The sequence below is a fragment of the Rana temporaria genome, chromosome 1 (assembly GCF_905171775.1).
Source record: "Rana temporaria chromosome 1, aRanTem1.1, whole genome shotgun sequence".
In the NCBI taxonomy this organism is placed as follows: domain Eukaryota; kingdom Metazoa; phylum Chordata; class Amphibia; order Anura; family Ranidae; genus Rana; species Rana temporaria.
This window is the reverse complement of record NC_053489.1, coordinates 399,934,219-399,955,636: the sequence shown is the minus strand read 5'-3', so window position 1 is coordinate 399,955,636 and position 21,418 is coordinate 399,934,219. Positions and strand designations below refer to the sequence as shown.

The 21,418-nt window shown below is 44.8% G+C and overlaps 1 protein-coding gene across 2 annotated transcripts in view; it reads left to right on the top strand.

Moving 5' to 3' along the window:
- UPF1 (UPF1 RNA helicase and ATPase) overlaps window positions 1-19,325 on the top strand; it is a 98,377-nt gene extending 79,052 nt beyond the window's left edge. For both annotated transcript variants that reach the window (XM_040323141.1, XM_040323133.1), the window contains exons 20-24: window positions 473-554; window positions 2,007-2,168; window positions 9,726-9,946; window positions 13,495-13,617; window positions 17,188-19,325. In XM_040323141.1, coding sequence (XP_040179075.1) covers window positions 473-554; window positions 2,007-2,168; window positions 9,726-9,946; window positions 13,495-13,614 — 585 coding nt within the window. In that variant the 3' untranslated portion in view covers window positions 13,615-13,617; window positions 17,188-19,325. The remainder of the gene's footprint in view (window positions 1-472; window positions 555-2,006; window positions 2,169-9,725; window positions 9,947-13,494; window positions 13,618-17,187) is intronic.
- Window positions 19,326-21,418: the final 2,093 nt, after the last annotated feature.

The window sequence follows — 21,418 nt, the reverse complement described above, 5'->3', positions numbered from 1 at the left end:
AAATTTGGAGCCTGCACATCCAGTTTTTGTCTGTCTGCTGAAAATCCGTAACCGGCTGTCAGAAAATCGCCAGATCGTTTATCGGACAAAGTTTAACTTCAGATTTTCTGACCGTGTGTACAGGCCTTTACAGTCACTGCTCTTTACTCAGAACGGAACTGAGGCACTGAGCGATTGGCTGTTTTTGATCGCTCGGGTCTCAGGTATAGAGCTGGTGCGGGGACAACTGCAGTAATCTAGGCTAGTATGTATGTTGTTTTTTTTTTTTTTTTTAATATACCTTCTTTCAAATCTACTTGCCAGTATTGCCCCCTTAGTCATGGAGCAGTAAGATGTTAAAAAATCAGTTCAGTCCTATTTAGAGCAAACACAATTATTTGGCCTATTATCTTTTATATTTTACTGATAGCTGGAGTCATAAATCTGAATGTTACCTTTTTGTAGCTTCATAAGTTATTTAACTTATTTGCAGGGTGCACGCTTTATGACAACTGCCATGTATGATGCTCGAGAAGCTATAATTCCTGGGTCTGTTTATGATCGAAGCAGTCAAGGTAACTTGTACTTTTAACTGATGTATCTGTTTTAAAATATTGTTCATTGAAGGCAACACAGCTAGATCTTCCAATCCTGACCAATGGCTTATAGTGCCACCTGCAGTAGTAGGTGACACAGCTTTTTTTTTTTTTTTTTTGTTTATTTTTGAATAGCCTCGAAGTTGAAACCTAGATTTTTTCTGTTGGTATTTTTAGTGAGTTTTTCTGACTTTTTTTTTTTTTTCTCTTCTTCCTTTTTGGGGCAGTCCTGTCTTTGGTACTGCTTTGGGACATCACATCGGTCAGGATACTGTTAAATGAACAGAAGAGAAAATCAGATTTGATTTTTTGTATTTGCAGCAAAATCCTTTTTCTGTGTTCATTGAAGAACATAGCTAGATCTTGGAATCTTTACCAATGCTTTATAGTGCTATCTGAAATAGTGGATGCAGGAATATGGTGCACTTGACCTTTTTTCTCTGAGTACTGTTTTTATATGCATTGGATGGTCACAAGGATGAAGTGATATTTCAGAGCTCTGTATTGGCTCTTTCAGTGACAAAAAAACGTATTCTAAAGTTAATTTGAAGTGCATCTGTTCTTGTGAGGGGGTAGGGGGAGTTAATAAAAAAGATTAGAATGGAACTGAATGAACTTGCAGTGAAGTCGAGCAAATTGTTCATACGAACATACCTGGTTTACAAGGAAATCCAGATAATGGGTTGACCAAGGGTTCCAGATTGGTGGCTACAATAGGTGACATCTCGGATGAGCAGTACAGGCGTGTATAGGTGCAGTGTTTCATGTTGCTCAAGCCCCTTTTGGGAGATCTCCAAACGGTTGCATCTAGTTCCAATGACAATTCCTTTAAAATCAGACAATTACTGATTTTCCAAACGAAAGGCATCATATATGTTATCTCCTATAGCGCATGCAGGCCACCGTATATTGGAAGGACTACCAGACAGCTACGCAACTGCATAAAGTATCACTGTCTAATGCATGCAAAACACTAATGTAGGGAGACTGTAGAATGCCATACCAGACCCTTATCTGAACATGCAGCCTGGCAGGACTGAAAGGGGCAGGGGGAGCGAGAGGCTACTCCTGAACCATTCCAGACCTGGTTTGGACTAGGTACCTTGTGCAAATTTTACTTTGTTCATTTTAGGGTTTCTTTCTCTGTTGCAATACTACAGCATAGAGATCCAGTGTCAAGCATATGAAGAGAGCTAGATCAGTGGTTCTCAACTCCTGTCCTCAGGACCCACTAACAAGCCAGGTTTGCAAGATAACTGAAATACGTCACAGGTGATATCATTTGCTGCTCGGCCATTGCAGTATTCTAGTCTACATCTCTCCAAGGTCATGCTTAAATCTTGCCCGTTAGTGGGTCCTAAGGACAGGAGTTGAGAACCAATGAGCTAGATGATATTGCTGACTAATTACTTTTATTTTTTCCTCTTCAAGCTCGACCCTCAAACATGTATTTTCAGACGCATGATCAGATAGGCATGATCAGTTCGGGACCCAGCCATGTACCTGCCATGAACATTCCTATACCGTTCAATCTGGTCATGCCTCCAATGCCTCCACCGGGCTACTTTGGTCAAGCCAATGGACCAACTGCAGGTATGTCTTGGTTGTAGAGTGTATGTTCAATAATGGGTTGTCTCGATGAATGTTTTTATCTTTCATTTATGGACACAGAAATTCAGAAACAGTCTGGCTTTACTAACTCTACAGGAGTTTTTGGACACTGGCAAACAAAAAATGTAAGCCAGCCCATGTACAAACCTCTCCTGAGCCCAGCACGTCTCAATTTCTTGCTAGTTTCTTAGGAGGTTAAATATCTTTTCTTCAGCTCTGCTGAAATAATTTGCTAGCCTTTTAACTTTGTGGTATTTTTCCCTGGTGACTTTAAGATCCATGCTACACTGTTAGAATTTGTGGTGTGGCCCTGTCTTTTAGTGAAACTGGCTGGTTGGGCTGAAGTACTAGAGGCTGCCTCTGTGTGCCACCGTTGGGCACAGTTTAAAGATTCCAACCCCTCAGCCTGGAGGAAACTATCTCTGCTGCCCCTGGTTTTGAAGCATCACGTGGATCTCTGGTCTGTTCCGCTGCCCATCTACAGCGACTCCGCCACTTCTGGTTGTCTAAACCCTCATCAGCAAAAGTTGCCTGGGTTTGTTCAGTACTTAAAGCCTTGCCTCACTTTGTGCTTAGTTGTATTTCCTCCTATTTTTTTTATATAGGTGTGTGTGTCTCTCTGTGTGGGTGTATATGTGTAAGATAGATGGATAGATAGATATATCCATAGATATATATATAAAAAATATTCTTGTCCCAAGACGCAGAGGACAAGCTTCAGATGTTCATTGGCTTAGCCAATGTTTGAAAATGTTCTGACATGTCCTATCAACAGAAGTCATCCAAATCAAGATCCTTAACTGCAGGTGACTCATACAGTGTATATAATGTAACACCTTCTCACACAACATGCGGAACTTAGAGGAGGTTCCATTAAAAAAAAAAAAAAAAAAAATTAAAGTCAGCAGATACTAACACTGGAGCTGCTGACTTTTAATAAGGACACTTATCTGTCCTAGCCGCCAGCGATGTCAGCCCCCGTCGAGGTCGATCCTGGCAGCTCCAAGCGCCGCCATCCACAGTAAGGGAAACAGGCAGTGAAGCCGTACGGCTTGCCCGTTTCCTACTGCGCTTGCGCGAGCAGTGCGGCGCTTTGTGAATGGGCAGGCTGCTTTCTGGGACACACACAGTTCCCAGAATGCAGCGCGCCCCATTCACAAGAAGATGCCCAGTGTAGGAGGAGGAAGAGAATCCACCGCGGACGATAAAGAGGCAGATTCGGCACTTTCGCATAGCAACAGCTATTTAGGGTGAGTACATTTGTTTTTTTTTTAGATTTTTGGTGAAATATTTTTTTTTTTGGTGGAACCTCCACTTTAAGCAATTTGCCATCAGTTGGAATGCTTTTGGACGTGCCAAGTGTTGGAATTCCTGTGTCCCCCAGTGGATGATAAAAAAAAAGTGTACTTTAACCTAGAATGTAGGAGTTAATTGAGGAACATAGGTCTCACCCCTTTGTTTTGTTCTTGCCTTTGGTATGGCTTTCTCACAAAACTAAGGCATGCTAGGTATAGGCGTTGTGCTGCCTTATGTTTTTTGTTTACCAGTGTAACAACCTCCTATAGATGGTAGCATACCGCTACCTTCTGAATCATGTGTTTCTTTTTCCTCTTGGTCCTTATTGACACTGGTACATTTAAAACATACATTTATATACATTTCTTACTATATAAATGCATCGATTTTTTTTAATTTATTTTTTTCATTGGTGGTGACCTACACTGCATTTTTCTCTTATCGTCCATGGACGGACACAGCTCCTTAAATCTTGACAAGTGGGTTATGTTCCCTGTTTACAGGAGAGGACTAGGCAGAAACATGTTGGATAATTAAATACATGTTACATTAACAGAGTTAAACAGCCTCGCCAGACATAACCCTCCTCACTGCAGCCTCAGTTTTGTTCTGCCTAGGAAGGATGACGTATGGCTCCCTTTGGGCCCAGCGCCCTGAGGAGAAATGTTATATTACTTTTTCTTGAAGAATCTTCTTTCAACTGTCGGCTGAGAGACAGGCTGGATAATATAGATCCTTGTAGTCTTCTCAGTCCGACCAGCAAGCGTGGGCACACCTTTGCAAAGAGGCTGGGTCTGTCACGCCTTCCCCCATGACTCCTGGGGTGGCCAGTGAGCTTTGCTCCGAGGTCCACATATGACTGGGCTGTGGTGTTGTCTCACTCACAGTGGACCGCGCCGACAGCTACCTCCATTGCGGTTGAACTTCTGTCAGGAATGCGTCAACGTGTCCTCGCTCGGACAGGTAAGTACAGTCCCTCCCGCTTCGGTGGGTTGGTACAGCTGGGCATTCCTGGGGTTCGGGGGTCCTTCTCCTCCCTTCCCTGCTCCTTTCCCTCTGCTGCATTACTAAAGCGTGCTGTCCGGGGGGGGGGCCTTCCGGGTACTGGGTACTTTCCTGTGGGGGATTTCACTGTAAATGCCCTAGGAGTCTTTCCCTGTTTAAATGCAGCGTTTTGCTGCCATTTGGCCGGCGCTGGCGCAATTTTTTGGGAGGTTTTCAGTTACATTGAAAACTCCCATTGGCGGCTATTTTGTCGTAGCCGCGCCATGTGCAGCTTACATTGCGGTCAGCCATTTTCCTGTGGCCGTGTTCTGAACGCTCGGCGGCCATCTTTGTGCATTCCTGACCCCCTAGTGCTGTTTCTTACGGTGCACACAGGTCCCTGCAGACACCGCACAGTTCCTTCACAGTTCTTTTCCCCTCCACACGCCGTGCGCTGAGAGTGGTCGGCAGCGCTGGGCAGTCTCCTCCTGAGGAGTCCCCTGGGTACCCCTGGTCAGCGCAGCAAGTGGGTAAGATGCCCTGAATAGGGCCCTAGGAGCGTCAGTTTTTTGTAAAGACAGGTGTGCATACACTTACATCTATTACATACACACTATGTAAATGTCTTTAATATTTGGAGTCAGTATCTGGTTCTTCCCCAACATGCTGGTAGTCCCTCACCGCCTGGAGGTTCAGTGCCCCTTTGAGGGGAGCCCTTTCAAGAGGTGGGCTTCTTCTCCGGTGGTGGACCCTCCGGGTGTCGCGTATAGGTGACCACTCTCCCTATTGCGGGAGTCCCCGTTGTATGGATCTGACTGTTAGAAGATCCAAAGCACTGGCCCTTTCCATGTTTACCATGCTGGGGTCTGACTTGTGGCCACTACTCTGGGGTCTCGGTCACTCACAGAGTGAGCATTTTGATCCAGATAGTGGAGGAGCACTGACTCCCGAAGTTATTAAACTAGCGGACCTGCTGGTCCAGGGCCTCGTATAGGTCTGTGATGCTCCATTGAATGCTGCGCCCTGGTTATTCAGGGCTTCTGTTTCTCGGGCTTTCCAGGGGATCTACTGTCCACGTGGTAAAAATCTCTGGTCTCTGAACTCATCAGATTCAGGTGCGCCACCTAGTCAGAGTCTATCTGAGTTGGTGACGGAGATCCCCGACTCCTCGGTCTGGGAAGTTGTTTCTTCCTTCCTTCCAGTGGTCGGTGTTTACGATTGACACCAGCCTCACGGGTTGTGGGGGCACCTGGGGGGTCCAGTCGCCCCTGAGTCGCTGGACTTGCGTGGACCTACGGCCACACCTCCCTGAATGTGCCCGCTCTCGTCTGATCTCGGTAGCTACCCAGGGTCGAGCCTGGTTAGTACCTGGGTGGGAGGCCGCCTGGGTGCTGGGGACCCTGTCTACCATTCATTGTCCTACTATTTGGGCAATCGGGCTATGCTTCTCCTTGTGTTCGAGGAGGTTGCAAGGTCATCCGATCTGGATTCAGCCAGACAATGCCACGGCCGTGGCTTCGGTCTACCATCAGGTATACCGGCAGGCAGACTACTGGAGTCGCCAGATGCTGGACCAGGGCGACTGGTATTTGTGCTTGGGGGTGTTTCGGCTCCCTTGCAAGAGGTGAGTCTCACAGGGCAGGAGAGATTATTGCTCAGCGGTAGACTGCCTGCCCTGCATGCATTTAAATCTGGGTTGAAGCCCAGGAAGGTCTGCGTCGTCACGTGGCCAGGGCTCGCCGTGGGCTTCTCCACTCATGGATCTCCTGGCTGCTGGTCTCCACCGCAAGGTTGTCGAAGTTAGTGGCCAGGTCTAGTGCTCTGGTACAGATGCGTCAGTCGCGCTGGTTGCCCGGTGGGGTCTGTATCGGCGGCTTTATGCCGTTCCTCCATTGTTGTTGCTTCCTCGGGTGCTCCATAGAGTGGAGGCTAAGGGGATCCCGATGGTTCTAATCGCTCCAGATTGGCTTCAGTGTCCTTGGTACGCCGATTTTGGGCACCTCGTAGCGGAGGTACCCTGGCGGTCACCAGGGCGGAAGGTCCTTATGTCTCGAGGTCCCATACTTCCTCCTGTTGTACAGTCACTGACTTGCTCAACATGGCTATTGGTAGCCAGACTTTAAGAGAGTGGGGGGTCTGTCCGACTCGGTCATTTCAACCATGCTGAGGGCACGGTAGTCTTCTTCCAGAGAATCTACCGTCGCACCTGGCAGGCCTACATCTCTTGGTGCGAAGAGATGAAGTGGCGTCCACGGTGGCCAGGTTCCTGCTGTTTTTACAGCTTGGAGTGGATCTCAAATTGCTTAAAGCACCGTTTGGGGGCAGATTTCAGCCTTGGCTGTGTTCTTTCAGTGCCCTTTTTGCGGCCCGTTCCCTGGTGGGTAACTCTTTGTGCAGGGGGTTTGTTATATATACTTTCCCCTCTTGGCCCATCTCTTCCCCCATGAGTTTTGACTCTGGTGCTCTTGGTTCTTTAAGAACCTTCCTTTTGGAAACATCAGAGAGATTTTCTCTTGACACTATCTTAGACGGTGGCCCCTACCTCTGTTAGAGGGGTCTCTGAGTTGGAGGGCTTGTCTTGCAAGCCGCCATGCTTGATCCTCCATAAGGATTAGGTGGTGGTGCGCCCGCGACCTTCGCTTCTTCCGAAGGTGGTTTTGCCTGAATAAGGGCATTGTTCTTCCATCCTTATGTCCTCGGCAGGCATATCCTACGGAGGTTGCTTTTCAAACTTTAGGCGTGGTACGAGCTTTGCGGGTGTACCTGCCTGCTACGGTTCCCTTTTGGAGATCTAACCCTCTTTTGTGTCTCTGTCTGATCCACAAAAGGGCCTGCCGGTCTCGTCGACCACCCTTACTCGGTGGATCAGGCAAACCGTCATACAGGCCTATGCTCTTAGGGGGTGGGCCCCCCTTTTCCGGTCGTGGCATTTTCGACCAGGGCAATTGGTGCTTCCGGAGTTTTTTTCCCCCGACGTGTCGGTCTCACAGGTGTACAGGGCGACGACTTGCTCGTCCGTTCGCACTTTTTCCAAAATTTACATGGTTGCTGTGAGTGGATCTTCTGATGCTTCTTTCGGCCGCTAGTTTTTGCAGGCGGCCGTTAAAAGTTGCACCTCCTCCGTTGAGGAGCTCTGCTTGTTTTGGGGTGAAGTTTAAAATGGGTTTTATTGATATATTTCACATCCCTCATTTTTGACACTGCTTGGGGACGTCCCACTTGTCAAGATTTAAGGAGCTGTGTCCGTCCATGGACGATAAGAGAAAATAGGATTTTTTTCTACTCAACGTGAAATCCTTTTCTCTGAGTCCATGGACGGACACCGCACCCACCCCTCCTTTTTAGGTTTGTACTGCTTGTTACGAACTGAGGCTGCATGCTGCAGTGAGGAGGGTTGTGTCTGGAGGGACCGCCCCCTGGGCGGGGCTGTTCAACTCGGATAATTAAATACATGTTGCATTAACAAACATGTTTCTGCCTAGTCCTTTCCTGTAAACAGGGAATATAACCCACTTGTCAAAATTTAAGGAGCTGTGTCCGTCCATGGAAAATACAATTTTTTTTGCGTTTAGGTGCAGTCAGTATAGCTGTGTTTTTAACCACTTGACACCCGCACGCCGTAATATGACGTCCAAAACGGGGACCTGTTATCCTGGGTGGACGTCATATGACGTGATGGGCTTTGCGGGGGGATATCTCAATGATGCCTGCACCCAGAGGCATCATTGAGATATCATTTTTTAGCGGCGGCGATCCTACGCACCGTAAGAACGATCATAGCGGCGGTTCCGCCGCTAGATCGTTCTTACAGGCGGCGGGAGGGGACATCCCCCCCCCTCCCGCCGCCATCCGGTGCTTCTCCGGGCTCTCCCGTCCCACCGGGGGCCCGGAGAGATGATCGCCGTCCGCCGGATGTTTGCCATAGAGAAGACTGGTGACCATCTGGTCACCAGTCATCTCTATGACCGTCGGAGGCCCGGGCGCGATGTGATGACGTCACGCCCGGGTCCCCGTAAGTAAACAAACCGCAATTGCGGCTAGTTTGAATGAGATCTGTGAATTTTTTTTCACGATCTCATTCTTTCCAGCCTGGAGGAGAGATGTGAGGTCTTATTGACCCCGCATCTCTCCTTAAAGAGGACCTGTCACACACATTCCTATTACAAGGGATGTTTACATTCCTTGTAATAGGAATAAAAGCGATTGAAAAAAAAAAAAGTGTAAAAAAAAGTGCAAAAAATAAAGAAATAAGTAAAATAAAAAATAAAAAATAATAATAAAAAAATTAAAATGCCCCTGTCCCCGGTAGCTCGCGCTCAGAAGCGTACGCACACGTAAGTCCCGCCCACGTATGTAAACGTCGTTCAAACCACACATGTGAGGTGTCGCCGCGTGCGTTAGAGCGTGTGCAACAATTCTAGCACTAGACCTCCTCTGTAACTCTAAACTGGCAACCTGTAAAAATTTTAAAGTGTCGCCTATGGAGATTTTTAAGTAACGAAGTTTGGCGCCATTTCATGAGTGTACGCAATTTTAAAGCGTGACATGTTAGGTATCTAGTTACTCGTCGTAACATCATCTTTCATATTTTACCAAAAAATTGGGCTAACGTTAATGTTTTGTTATTTTTTAATTTATGAAACCATTTTTTTTACAAAAAAAAGCCGTTTGAAAAATTATTGCGCAAATACGGTGCAAGATAAAAAGTTGCAATGACCGCCATTTTATTCCCTAGGGTGTCTGCTAAAAAACATATATAATGTTTGGGGGTTCTGAGTAATTTTCTAGCAAAAGAATGAGGATTTGTACATGTAGGAAAGAAGTGCCAGAATAGGCCCGGGAAGGAGGTGGGTTTTAAAGCCCGGTATTGAAGTGGTTAAAGAGACTTCTTTGCATCCAGGATATTAGACACTCTAGACATGGCTTAACACATGTAAACCTGACTTAAAATGGCTAGACCTGCTTTAAAGCGGGAACATCTAAACGTAGGAAAAAATTATCTGGAAAGTTTACATTTTCAAATTGCAGTACTTTGTTCAGAAAACGCAGGAGTACCAGTGTGAATGAGGCCCTATTCTAATAGATTTTTCAGGGAGTGCAAACATTTTTTTATTTTAGTGGAACAACCAATTCACTACCTTGTCATATTTAATATACTGTATTTCACGTCCGGTAAAACCAGAAAATGCAATGTTTTCATGTGCCTGATGGTTTATATATTTGTGGCACTTTATTCCCTCCTCTCTCTCCTCCTTCCAGGTCGGGGTATGCCTAAAGGAAAGGCAACCCGTGGTGGGCGCCAGAAACAGAGAGGCATAGGGCTTCAAGGCATGAGCCAGGGAAACATGCCCAACAGCCAAGCCAGTCAGGATGTTGTATCTCAGCCGTTCTCTCAAGGCCCTCTAACACAGGGTTATATATCCATGAGCCAGCCTTCGCAAATGAGTCAGCCAGGACTCTCCCAGCCAGAATTATCGCAGGTAAATTCTTTCATCCCCCATTACAGTCTAATATATTTAAATGATGGCGTTTAAGGCTATGTTCACCTTTTCCATAAAATATCTTGTGTAGATATTAAACTGTGCAACTTTGTCATACCATTGGTTTTCGGTCTTGCGGTGCCTGGGAGTAGGCATCCAATTTTCATGTTCTAATAATAAAACAGGATGTGTGGTTTGCTAAGTGGGAGTTTTTTTAGCCAAGCTTGGGGAACCCAAATGGCATACAGGTATGACAATAAAATGAATGAACATTTTAAATAGTTTTTTTTAAATATCTGCTGGACTCCTTGAGTGCACAGGCTTCTTTCTGGAAAAGGTGGACTTATATTTTAAACCTCACTGAAAGATGTTGCCATTATGAACCACCATGTGTTTGCTTTTATACATTTGGACAAAACACAGCTACAAACCTGGTTGTTTTTGGCAAGCTTTGACTTTATTTCATGTAGGTTTTGTTAGTTTTTGAAAGTGTGTGTGTGTATGTGTGTGTGTGTATGTATGTATGTATGTATGTATGTATATGTATATGTGGTAATATCTAGCACTGAAACCGTTGCAATTTCTAACTCTGAACAGGCTAGTTGCCTGACTACCTCTGGCTTCAATACTTGAGCCACAGACCTGGAACAAGTGTGCTGCAAATGGAGAAAAGTTACAATTTTGTATCTCCTGTTGTTCCTGTACAGTGCTTCAGAGTATTAGACAAGTAATCAGCATGCCTTCCAGGCAATGTGTATTTTTAGAAAAGGTGAGCCAGCAGCCTCCATATTTATATTTTGTCTGGTATTTTTTACCAACGCCTATGGTTGGTTCCATCGTTGGCTGGAACTTGCTCTCATGTGATTGCCATTATGCTAGTGGACTTTAATCTGCAGCCTCCCCATGCTGCTTAACTACCATGTAACAAATGTTGACAGTCCTAAAACATACTGCATGAACTGAGAGTACATAGAGATTTAAATACACAGCATCCACCACATTCACATCTAGAGAAAATAAGTCCTGTAGATCAGTGGTCCCCAACCTTTTTGGCACCGGGGACCGACTGTATGGAAGAAAATTTTCCAAGGCCCAGTTGAGGGGAGGTTGGGGATGGCATGCGGGGGGTAAGCGATTTTTCGCGGGCAATTTGTCAGCGCATTATTTCTATTTATTACATTGTAGTAAAAAATAAAGTTAAACCCACCATAATGCAGAATCAGTGGGAGCTTTGAGTGTGTCACTTGCCTCGCTGCCTGCCACCAGATGTGGATTGTCACTTGCCTCGCTGCCTGCCACCAGATGCGGATTGTCACTTGCCATGCTGCCTGCCACCAGATGTGGTAAGGCCCCAACAGATGAAGCTAGTGCCCCCACTAGGCCCTGCTCACACTCACCCTGTCACTGGTAGTGTTATACTCTTGGTTCCCCGATTAACAGTACTGTCATCTGCCCCTATTTATATCATAACCCCACATTACAGTCCTCAGTCCCCACACAAACATTACAGTCCTCAGCCCCCCCCCACACACACATTACAGTCCTCAGCCTTCCCCCCCCCACACACATTACAGTCCTCAGCCTTCCCCCCCCCACACACATTACAGTCCTCAGCCTTCTCCCCCCCCCCCACACATTACAGTCCTCAGCCTTCCCTCCCCCCCACACACATTACAGTCCTCAGCCTCCTCCCCCCCCCCCCCACACACATTACAGTCCTCAGCCTCCTCCTCCCCCCACACACATTACAGTCCTCAGCCTCCTCCTCCCCCCACACACATTACAGTCCTCAGCCTCCCCCCACACACATTACAGTCCTCAGCCTTCCCCCCCACTATACATTACAGTCCTCCGCCCCCCCCCCCTCCCCAGACATTACAGTCCTCAGCCTTCCCCCCCACACATTACAGTCCTCGGTTCCGTCCCCCACACATTACAGTCCTCGGTTCCGTCCCCCACACATTATAGTCCTCGGTTCCGTCCCCCACACATTATAGTCCTCGGTTCCGTCCCCCACACATTACAGTCCTCGGTTCCGTCCCCCACACATTACAGTCCTCGGTTCCGTCCCCCACACATTACAGTCCTCGGTTCCGTCCCCCACACTTAGGGACAGATCGGAGGGAGGCACAGCATGAGGAGAAAAGTTGCAGGGAGGGAGGCGGGACAGTTCTGGATGGAGGGCCGAGGTAACAAACAGGTGATTGGCTGCTAGGATGAAGGATAGTCCTAGCAGCCAATCGCCTGTTTGATAACCTCGGGCAGCTCCGCCCTCCACCCAGAATTGTTCCGCCTCCCGCTGTCGGCTCTATGAGCGGCACAGGAGGAAGAAAAGTCTCCTTGCTGTCCGAATGGTAGAGTGCCGCGGTCCGCATGTGGGGCTTTCTCATGCCGCCTGCTCACGGCCCGGCTGCAGAAGTGCCGCGGCCCGGTAGTGGGCCGCGGACCGGGGGTTGGGGAACACTGCTGTAGATGATTAAAGGGGAGGAAGGTATCTCATCTGCTAAAATGCATAGCGTTTCATTCAGATGCATAGCTGCATACACATAGGAAACTACTCCCAAGTTTTTAATCCACAATGCAACAGCCATGCATTACCAATTTGACAGTTTGCTTGTGGCACGACAAGCAACTTCCCCATCTCTTTAAAGCAAGATCTCCCTCAGAATTCGTCCAGCTGGTAAAAGGACAGCCTTACAGATGATCAGTGTGGCGGTGGGGGGCAGTTACAAGCACCGTTTATTTTTATTATATATTTCTCTGTATAGTTTTCAATAAAACAGCTGACAGCTCCTTCTCTCCTCCCTCCCGCAGCTGTCAACTGCTTTATTGAAAGCTATACAGGGAGATCGGTGCTTGAAAATGCCACACCAATCACCCCGACAACCCTGTGTCCTCTTCCGGCTCCCCCATCGTCCTCCCTCTTCCTGGATCTGTCAGGATGGAGAGTGGAGGAAGGAGCCAGTATATATCATTTACTGGTCTCTTCTGAATGAACAGAATCGGTGATCACTGATTCTGTCCATTCATGACTGAGCATCGTAAACTGTTTTAGTTTATGAATGAACAGGAGCCTCTGTCTCTGCAGCCTCAGCTGCACTGAAGAGTAATGTACAGAGAAAGGTACTGGGGAATCTGTCCTCAGTCCCTTTCCCAAAAGGGAGGTGTCGGGTCTTTTTAGACCCCTGATATTTCACCAAAGCCACCCTCCAACAGGGCTGATGAAAAAAAAATTGTAATACATATTTAAAGGTTAAACTGTAAAAATACAAAAAAATACACAAACAAAACACTGACACGGACCACGGTCCACAAATGCTGATGATTTTGCCCATTCCTCAGCCCCCTGAGAACCGTTTAGAGGGATGCTGGGGCAGGCGGAGGTTAAAGGTATTCTTTGTACAAGTAAAAACATAGAAAACCCTCTAATCTTGCATGCAATAAAGAGATATTTATTTAAAGAAAAGTATTTAGATCCTGCTTGCTTATTAGAAGTGCTGTTGTGAGAAGCTAATGGTAACATGCATGTTTTTCTGTTCCTGATTTAGGATAGCTACCTTGGTGATGAATTTAAGTCCCAAATTGATGTTGCGTTATCGCAGGATTCTACTTACCAGGGTGAACGTGCATATCAACATGGAGGTGTGACTGGGCTGTCACAGTACTAATGTGTAAGTATTTAAAAAGGTTATCACATTCGTTAATTTGCTTATTAGTTGCATCTACCCAATGATGATATCTGTTGTGAGTGGGTGTTCCGGCCAGGTTTTTATTAATCTCGTTATCCCTGTTGGGGAGATTAACCTTCTCCACTTGTCCCGTTTGCTCTCATTACCACGAGTAAAAGAAAAGCCCAAATTTTGGGCTTTTGTCAGAGTAGAAATAGAGGGTAGATCCAGGGATACCTCCACTATGGAGGAATTATTTTTCACTTCCTGTTTTGGCTATTGGACAGGAAGTGACGTTAAATCTCCCGAATGGGAAATGGGTGGCCTAAAAGTAACGGACAGTGCTTTTTTTTTTTTTTTTCTCCATCCAAAATGAAAACATTCTACTTTAAATCCCAATCCCAAAACATGTTGGGCTGAACAGTGCTCAGCCATTCATAGGAAGCCAAATATTTTATCATTAAAGCGTTTTAACCCCCAGAAAAAGGAAAAATCCTGTTCCTTTTTAAAGCATTTTATATAGCGCAATGCTTGTGCCGTAATTTTAGCCCTGTATTAGCTGGCGGGTCCTGCCTGGCTATACCCTCCCCCCTGTACACTGACTCTGATATATATCAGGGCTGCTGAGCTTTGACACCATAGTCATCCGTACGTGCCTCCATCATCCTCAGCCTGCTATCTGTCTCTTCTTCTTCTTCTTCTTCTTCTTCTTCTCCTTCTCCTTCTCCTTCTTCTCCTTCTCCTTCTCCTTCTCCTTCTCCTTCTCCTTCTCCTCCTTCTCCTTCTCCTTCTCCTTCTCCTTCTCCTTCTCCTTCTCCTTCTCCTTCTCCCTCTCCCTCTCCCGAGTGATGTCAGCGGGGAAATCTCGGCCCGCCCGCTGTATCTATCAGACCGGGAGAGAAGAAAGCCAGCCAATTATATGATCGCTGAGAAGAGCTCCTTCTTCTCCCCCCCCCCCCTTCTTCTTCTCCCCCCCCCTTCTTCTTCTCCCCCCCCCCCTTCTTCTTCTCCCCCCCCCCCTTCTTCTTCTCCCCCCCCCCCCTTCTTCTTCTCCCCCCCCTTCTTCTTCTCCCCCCCCTTCTTCTTCTCCCCCCACCTTCTTCTTCTCCCCCCACCTTCTTCTTCTCCCACCCCCTTCTTCTTCTCCCCCCCATCTTCTTCTCCCACCCCCTTCTTCCTTCTCCCCCCCTTCTTCTTCTCCCCCTCCCCCCCTTCTTCTTCTCCCCCCCCCTTCTCCCCCTCCCCTCCTTCTCCCCCTCCCCTCCTTCTCCTTCTCCTCTCCCGAGTGATGTCAGCGGGGAAATCTCGGCCCGCCCGCTGCATCTATCAGACAGGGAGAGAAGAAAGCCAGCCGATTATATGATCGCTGATAAGTGCTCTGAAATGAGGTACAGCAGGTTTTTTTTTTTTTTTAAGAAATCGCTAACACAGAGGGGAAGATGTGAAAGTGGCTTAACAACCACTTTAAGTACAGGTCCTCCTCCTGAATGGCTGAGGTGGAGCGACGAGTGAATGACCTCACAATCCCAACCTCAGCTATCCAGAGGAAGCTTTGTATGTATTGATAAAATAAAATACAAGGCTTTCCTATAGATGACTGAGCAACGGTCATCCCCAAGGAAAGTTCTTGAACCACTGCCAGAACACAACGCTAAAGGAAAACATTTTTTTGGGCAAGCTTGGTCCAAGTGAAGTTGTGCTCCTAAGTTAACATACCCTGGCAGAATTTGGGCATTTTTCAGAGAATATGAATGATAAACTTTTTTCACTCATGGTTAGTGTTTGGCTGAAGCCATTTATTATCAATCAACTGTGTTTACTTTTAAATCACAATGACAACAGAAATGACCCTAATTAAAAGTTTACATACCCTGGTGATTTTGGCCTGATAACATGCACACAAGTTGACACAAAGATTTGAATGGCTATTAAAGGTAACATCCTCATCTGTGTGCTTGTAATTAGTGTGTGTTTGTGTATAAAATGTCAATGCGTTTCTGGACTCCTGTCAGACCCTTGCATCTTTCATCCAGTGCTGCACTGACGTTTCTAGATTCTGAGTCATGGGGAAAGCAAAAGAATTGTCAAAGATCGGCGGGAAAAGGTAGTTTGAACTGTATAAAATAGGAAAGGGATATAAAAAGATATCCAAGGAATTGGGAATGCCAATCAGCAGTGTTCAAACTCTAATCAAGAAGTGGAAATTGAGGGGTTCTGTTGACACCAAACCACGGTCAGGTAGACCAACTAAAATTTCAGCAACAACTGCCAGGAAAATAGTTTGGGAAGCAAAGAAAAACCCACAAATAACTTCAGGTGAAATACAGAACTCTCTGAAAACATGTGGTGTGGCTGTTTTTAAGATGCACAATAAGGAGGCACTTGAAGAAAGATGGGCTGTATGGTCAAGTCGTCAGAAGGCCATTACTACGCAATTGCCACAAAGTATCCCACTTACAATACACCAAACAGCACAGAGACAAGTCTCAAACCTTCTCGTACAAATTCAATTGGAGTGATGAGACCAAAATTAAGCTTTTTGGCCACAACCATAAACGCTACATTTGGAGAGGAGTCAACAAGGCCTATAATGAAAGGTACAGAGGTGGATCGCTGATGTTTGGGAATATGAGAGCTACAAATGCACAGGAATTTTTTTTTGGTCAAAATGAATGCAGTATATTATCAAAAAATACTGGAAGAACATTTGCATTCATCAGTCAGAAAGCTGTGCATGGGACGTACTTGGACATTCGAACATGACAATGATCCAAAACACAAGGCCGTCAACCTGTCATTTGGCTACAGCAGAATAAAGTGAAGGTTCTGGAGTGGCCATCTCAGTCTCCTGACCTCAATATCATTGAGCAACTCTGGAGAGATCTCAAACGTGCAAGACAGAGCCCAAGAATTTACAGGAACTGGAGGCTTTTTGCCAAGAGGAATGGGCAGCTTTACCATCTGAGAAGACAAAGAGCCTTAACCACAAAAGACTTCAAGCTGTCATTGATGTTAAAGGGGGCAATACTCTGTATTAAGAACTGGGGTATGTAAACTTTTGATCAGGGTCATTTGGCTAGTTTCTGTTGTCGTTTTGATTTAAAAAGTAAACGGTTACTTGATAATAAATGGCTTCAGCCAAACACTAACCATGTTTTTGTGTTATTCATATTCTCAGAAAAATGGCCAAGAAATCATAAATTTTGCCAGGGTATGTAAACTTATGAGCACAACTGTATTTAAAGTGATGGCGGAGTTGGGCTTTAAGCTCTGAATCGGGGATGCCCACGAAAGTTGTCAGCTCTGTGAATATAGAACTCTTCTAGGTGCCTGAATGCATCTGGCTTCCAGATTTCTCAATCGCTGACCCAAGACGAGCATGCCGAAAATCAAAACTGCTGATCTGAGTACTTATTCCATCTCAGACGCTCAAAATAGTCACTGGGGTCGGCAAAAAATGCAACTAGCACCTTATTAGATCCGCAACGGTTTTATTTTGTCAATGCAAAATTAGTAACCAATATTTCAGTGTTGTTTTTAACTAAGGATTTTTTTGTTTTGCTCACTATGCAGGTTGAAGAAGAGCTAAGCCTGTGTGGAACTTAGTTCATCCACATTTTATTCTGAGTAATAAAAAAATAAAACGGATACCTGTTTTCCACTGCTAAAACTGAAGCACCACTGTGAGAGCAACAGGAGAGAGAGGAACGAGAGAGGGATTAAATACAAAAAAATCGAGAGAGCGAAAGCAAGCGAGACCACTGCAAGCACACTGAGGCGAGGAGAACGATAGGAGAAGTGGCTGAACATCAGAGGAGCCACATACACTCAATGAAATAGGTAGTTAATGGGAGGAACCATTGCCATCAAGATGCCGCTACTCACATTGGAACAGCAATCTAGACCTCTCTAGCCCACCATAAATTGGTCACGGGCTGGAGAAATCGGCTTTTACTTTTTCCAGCTTGTTCATGTGTTCCTTGAGAACCATCTTATCAAAGCTGGCAGAAAACAGTTCCTTATCTCAGAGTTGTTTTTTGTTTTTGTTTTTTTAACATGCTCATGCAAGTCTGTTTTAAGTGTAAACAGCATTTCTTCTAGATTGATCAGAACATAATGCAGTATTACCAGCTAACAAGGTCAACTTTGAGATGTAGGTTTGATTTTCAAACCGGCTTTGACTGGGAAACTGATGGACTCCACCATTCCCCTCTACCTGAAGGTTCTAGATCTCTTAGATGGTTTTAACAAAACTTCTAGAGAAAATAAGTGCTGGATATTTATTTTTTTTAACTGCTGGTTGCGGTGGACCTGAGTACTGCAAGACATTGTGGTTAATGTGGCTAGTTAGAAATGTTGCCACAAATGAGGACTTTCAGATTTAAGATGCAGTAAATGACTTGATGACTAGCCTCTCTTTCCTAAAGCAGTGTAGTAGAGCAAAGGAGTATACAAACTCCCATAAGGAGAGGGGTTTTTTCAGTGTTTTCTGTATGCTTTGATTGGCTACTGTCTGGACTCTACTCCACACAATAAAATAAATCATTGTTTAGGCAAATTGTATGCTTTGAAAAAGGGACGGGTTTCCTCTGCCCTTCGGCACCCACCTGTCAAGGAAAGACAAGCTAGCCTGCTACAACGTCCCCTCCCAGAAATGGATCTAGTAGTGGAAACTGGGGATTATATAGGTTTGAAAGTCAAGTTCTTTGCAATAGATTTTGAAACTGGTTGAAAAGCAAACAGGAATGCAGGCAGCGTGGAAGGTGGTCTACAGTCACTGTATGACTGGAAGTACATCTGGTGCTTTTAGTGAGATGGAGTGTGAATGGACTCGGCCTTGGGTCAGTACAGGCCAGGCTCGCCCTCTGTCCATTCAGCTCCAGTGCACACAACGGAAGATGTTTTAAGAGAGCAAAACAATCCAAATTTGTTTGGCGCTGTAGAATTTCATTTATAGAATTTAGTTTAAGGATTTACAAAATGAGGTTGGCTACAGTTATTTGACCTTGCTTTCACTGGCACTAAAAGCCTGTGTAAAAAAAAAAAACTTGCAGTTATTTTGCAAACCCACTATTACCATTTTTCCTCCTAGCAAACCCGGTTTACAATTTTTCACCCTAAACATTTTAGGCATTTGTCCTAAACTATATATAGGTTCTACTGAATTAGTTTGGTTCAGTTTGGCCGATTATACAATATAAACCGTTTCAGTTTATACACTGTTGGGTAATATTTCATTGGTGTGCCAATTCTGAACCGTTGTAATCATTGATCAAATCAGACTGATGTCGTTGCATTCTTTGTGCACGCAAAACATGACTCTGGCCACCTTCCTTCCTGCAAGATATGGACTCTTTTATTTTCTAAATGTTGCCGAAGGGCTCTTTTTTAATTTTTTTTTTTTTTTTTTTCCCCTTACCCTGCACTGCATTCTAAGTCGTTTAAATAGGTGTGTATCTAGAAAAATTTCCTGCATAGAAGTCCAGTATATTGGTGAATGTTTAACATGATCTCACTCTTTCACTGACTTAACAGCATCGGCTAGCTAGATTTCTGTTTTCCTGTAGCAGTTATTCAGGATTTTAAGTACCCAGGAATGCTTGTGCTAGCACAGTGTCTTTTTTTCTTTTGTTTTGTTTTCCTCTCCCTTTGATTTGTTTTAAACATGTTTGTCATTAATAAAATGATCAATAAACAGTCCTTGCACCCATGTCTCTGAATTGTTTTCTGTTAATGGATAGAGCCAGTCTTTGCGGAATTGTGAATTTAGTCAAATATTTATCCCAAGTTAGGTTGCTGCTAAAGTGTATGATTAACCTCCTTGCCCCAACTTTAAAAAAATAAATTGTGTGTGTGTGTGTGTGTGTATATATATATATATATATTGTGCTTTAAGGTCAGTTTGACCGCACAGTATTGTATTTTAAATTTATTTAAAGGGGGTTGTAAAGGAAAACATTTTTTTTCCCTAAATAGCTTCCTTTTACCTTAGTGCAGTCCTCCTTCACTTACCTCATCCTTCCATTTTGGTTTTAAATGTCCTTATTTCTTCTGAGAAATCCTCACTTTCTGTTCTTCTGTCTGTAACTACACACCGTAATGCAAGGGTTTCTTCCTGGTGTGGAGAAAGCCTCTTGAGGGCGGAGGGGGCGAGCAGGAGTGTGGATACATGAATCATTTTGATATGCGTTCAATGAATGTGTTACTCTAAGTACAGGTTAATTAATATCCTTTTATAATCACAATTTGACATCTTTCATAATGTTGATTAGATATATATAATATAATTTTTTATTTTTCTTGTAACAAAGTCTTTAGATCAACAGATGCTATAATTATCATACTTTTCCCTGTGACTTAAGATGTCATTGATAATCTAAACATTATTTTTCATTTATTCCATGTCAACATATATTCTTATTTTAAAATACACATGATATTAAAAGTATTTCTGACTTGTATCGTATGATATGTCCATATCAGAGATCGATGCATGTATTTGTCATTTCACATTCGTTTCAATTTCTGTGACGGTTTCCATCCTGGTGAGTAATTAACTTGGTTCTTCTGCTATTGTCTGAGAGAGGCTGAGACAATACTGGCTGCTTTCCTTAGGGGCAATCTTTGTTCTCTGATACAATGGGGATTATTTGCTCTGGTTTAGACAACAAGTAGCTAGTCATTTCTATGTGTGATCAGATTTAGTCATCTATGTGTATTGCCCTTCTTTTCCATTCACAAGGGCAGGTAAAATGTCTTTTTGGTTTCTGTGACACAAGACCCTATTGTTTCAGGCCAATCTCTGTTCCAACATCTGCTTGTAAAAGTTTACAGATAGCTAATGTATTGGGCACTTGGCAAACATGAGCTGAGGTGTTTGGGTTTTTTTTTTCTTTCTGAAAGGTCCCCAAAAGGACAAGTGGACCGCTGAAGCGGATCTTACACATTTTGCCAGTAAATATTAAATGTATTTTTCTCCTTCATAACTCACGACAATATATAAGCTTTTTTAGTCCTTGGGTATTGGTTATTACTTCTACATCTATTGAGGGACACAGGATTTCAAAAAACGTCCACCTACCTCGGCTTACAGGGGTTGGGCACACTGACAGATACATTTGTAAACCAGCCCCTCTAAATTCCCTCCTCTACCCAGCATGCTTCAATTTTATCAGATGTGGTTACCATAAGTGTCCCTTAAAATTAGTTAACATTTGTCCCTTTCAGTAGTGGATGCCTTTCCATCTGCAGTAAGAGCAAGTGCTGTAGGTGGAAGCACTAGGTAGAGTGCTTGACACTCTTTCTTACTATTCAGCCTGGAGGAAGCACTCTGCTACTGCTTTTCCTGTTCTCAAAGCTCCACGTGGATCCTCTGGTCTGGTTCCACCACCTGCCCATGGTGACTGCCAACTCAGCAACCCAAAATCCTTATCGGCAACGTCGCCCTGGTTTGTTTATATTGGATGTAAACCCTTACCATATACCCAGTGAAGTGAACGGCCTCGGATGATGCACAGGGATGAAACGCATCTCCCTACATAATTTTTACATGTATATCTGCTGTCTTTATCTTTATATACGGTTTAAAAAGTTCAGATCATGTTAGATTTTCTCTTCCTGTTCAAAACTGCAGTGAAGTCTGGGCATCCAACCAAGAGAGCTGATTGGAGGAAAGGCACACACCCCCTCTCCTCATAGGTAGACACAAAACTATGGCTGCTTTTATCTCATGTGAAGGAGAACTTGTCAGGAGTTATCGGGCTGACAGAATACCGGAGGAGGAGACGGCTACAGGACATGGGGC